At 65.5% G+C, this 2,679-nt stretch overlaps 1 protein-coding gene across 1 annotated transcript in view; it reads left to right on the top strand.

Moving 5' to 3' along the window:
• Positions 1-2,411, top strand: part of MNEG_0534 (dynein heavy chain 9) — a gene marked incomplete at both ends in the record, with an annotated part of 4,326 nt that extends 1,915 nt beyond the window's left edge. Inside the window, 6 exons of the mRNA XM_014050983.1 lie at positions 25-80; positions 258-538; positions 733-1,072; positions 1,390-1,484; positions 1,790-1,902; positions 2,330-2,411. Coding sequence (XP_013906437.1) covers positions 25-80; positions 258-538; positions 733-1,072; positions 1,390-1,484; positions 1,790-1,902; positions 2,330-2,411 — 967 coding nt within the window. The remainder of the gene's footprint in view (positions 1-24; positions 81-257; positions 539-732; positions 1,073-1,389; positions 1,485-1,789; positions 1,903-2,329) is intronic.
• Positions 2,412-2,679: the final 268 nt, after the last annotated feature.

Here is a 2,679-nt window from a genome sequence, read left to right as displayed (position 1 = left end):
CCCGCCGCTGGACCCTCATGGCAGCAAGGCGCTGTGGGCGGTGCCGGCGGTGTTTGAAACAGAGCTTGTGGCGGAGGCAGGTGAGGGGCCTCGATCGCACCAGGCTTTGGCTGATCCTTTATATCAACCCTTCTTGCCTTGCATTGATGATGTTTGTGGGAATGACATGGCTGGCAACGCCGGCAGTTTGAGCTGGCGCCGTCGCGTCTCGCGGCGCGATGCAATGCGCACCGTCTCGCCGCGCTGCCTGCTCGCAGGCGCGGTCGGCTTCCGTCCCTTGCTGGCGAGCAGCGAGGCCGCCGCGCTCGCGGTGCTGGACGCGGCAGTGGCCGCGGCCTGCGGCCTGCCGCGCATCGGGCGCGGGACGCTGTCGGCGGGCGTGCCGCCGGCGGCGCCGGCCGCCGGGGCGTTGGGGACGGGCGGGACAGGCCCAGGGAGCCAGGGCGGCGGCGGCAGTGCCGGCGGCGGCGGGCAGGGCGGCGCCGGGGTGATCCCGGCCGCGGGCCTGTCAGATTCAGGGGTGGTCGCGGCGCGCGAGGTGGGTGACTCAAGGCTGCCCTGGCGGCGGCTGGTGTTTTGCATGCCAAGTCTGGAGCTGTCAACAGTCAAACGCACCTGCGTGGACCTTGCGCTTTGACCTTCGCAAGGTCAAATTCTATTATCTCATGCTTGGTGCCACACCTATCACACTCCTGCCCCTCTTGCCTGGACAAAACTTTGGACTCATTCCAGGAGCTCCGCTCAATCCTGTCAGCCAACGCCGAGGCGCCGCGGCAGCTGGCCGCCCTGTTCGAGCCTCTGCTGTATCTCTTGACCCTCGACCCGAATCAGCACGCGGCGCGAACGCTCGCGGCCTGCGGCGGCGGCATCGCCGTCGCGCCCGCCGCCACGCTCGCACCTGCGCCGGCACCCGCGCCGGCGCCCGCTGGCGCCGGGACAGCGGGCGGCGGCGGCGGCGTTGGCGGCGGCAGCGGCGGCGGCCCTGACCTGGTGGCATATGGTCAGGAGGTGGACCGGCTGCTTGCAGCGGCGGCGGACGCCTGGGCCACGTGCAGCAACGATGTCCGCACGGGTGGGGAGAGGGATGGCGATTTTGGGCTCGCGGTGGGGTTGGGCGCGCCTTTGGGCCCCTTCTCTGCTGTGGGGGTAGCTTTGCAGCTTCGCAGTGCACGCTACAGTGCCACCCTATCAGCATGCGGCAGCATAGGCGCCGTGTGGGGCGTCGTGCCCCGTATTGATGAGGATCAGGGATGGTACAGCGTACAGCAGTCACCCGCTCTGGAGCCATTCAGGCGCATGGGAATGGATTCTACAGCTGTGAATGGAGAGTGGCTCCAGTCAAACCCAGAATCATTCAAGCGGCCTTCACAATCCCTCGCGATGCCCCAGGCCTGTACGCCGTGCGGACGGCGCGCTTCAAAGCTCAGCTGGCCGCGGCAGCCGAGGCGGCTGCGGGCGCTCTCCTCGAGCTGCTGCGCACCCAGGTCTGGCAGGGGCTTAGGAGTCCCGCTTTTCGGGCTTTGACCCTCTGTGCCCTCCAACCGGCTGCGGGCTGGTGTGCATGCTGCTTATGTTCTTGACATCCCCCACATCCCTGTGTGCCAGCTAAGACCGGCTCGACATACAAGCAACTGGCTGCTGTTATCCTTGATAACTTCTAAATAGTGTCGTAGTCACTGCTGGCTTCCAGCCGTCCTTGCCCCCGCCATGCAACAGCATCATCACCCATACTACTGCCAACAGCATTCCCACGCCGCCCTCTGTGCAATGTGACACCCAACCCGTGCAGGTGCGCGAGGCCAACGAGCGCGTGGCGCGTGAGTACTCGGTGATGGCTGCTGAGATGGCCAAGCCCGCCACCAGCGGGGAGGAGGCGCTGGCTCTGAAGCGGTACATCGGCAGGTGTGCGTGTGTATGTGTGTGTGTGTGCGCGTGTGCGTGTGTGTGTTGGTGTTTGGACATGTGTTTGGTGAGCCTGTGCGTTGGCGTGCCGGTGCGTGTTGCCTCCGCCTGTGCCTGTGCCTGTGCCTGTGCCTGTGCCTGTGCCTGTGCCTGTGCCTGTGCCTGTGCCTGTGCCTGTGTCTGTGTCTGGCTTTGTGTGAGTGTGCACAATCTCATGCAGGCATCAGTTGCTTACGCCTGCGGCTCTGCGTGTTTGAGTTTTCACTGTTCTGCAGGCAAGAGTCGCTGCTGCAAGCCTGGTGACGAGCCCCGCAAGGAACCATGCCATGATTGGCACCTGCAAAGCCACGTCTTCACTGGAGCCGCTCACCCTTGTTACCGTCGTGCCCGATATCCCCAACCCTCCCTTCGCACCAAATCCACCCAGGTGCGGCCTGGAGAACGAGCGGCTGAGGGAGGTTCTCTCCACCAACAAGGCGCGGGACGAGTTCCTGTATGGCTACAGGTGAGGCCCATGCACGAGTGCCGGGTGGATGTACCGCCTTAGGCCGGCGGATGCGTGCCGAGTGCCGGTCCGTAGTATGTTCTGCTGCCGCGGACCTTTCGAGCAGGGGCGTGCCGCAGAGCCCGCTTTGCCAGGGCAGGCGACAAGTGCTGTGTTGGACGGGCGCGCGACGGGCCTGAGATTCCACACTCAATTTCGCGCCGCGTAGCCACTGACTGCATTTTATGTCTGCTGAATGCACGCATGTGCGTGCTGCCCCCCCCCCCCCCCCC

Source organism: Monoraphidium neglectum, assembly GCF_000611645.1.
Source record: "Monoraphidium neglectum strain SAG 48.87 unplaced genomic scaffold scaffold00044, whole genome shotgun sequence".
Taxonomy (NCBI): domain Eukaryota; kingdom Viridiplantae; phylum Chlorophyta; class Chlorophyceae; order Sphaeropleales; family Selenastraceae; genus Monoraphidium; species Monoraphidium neglectum.
This window is presented reverse-complemented; position numbering and strand designations above follow the sequence as displayed.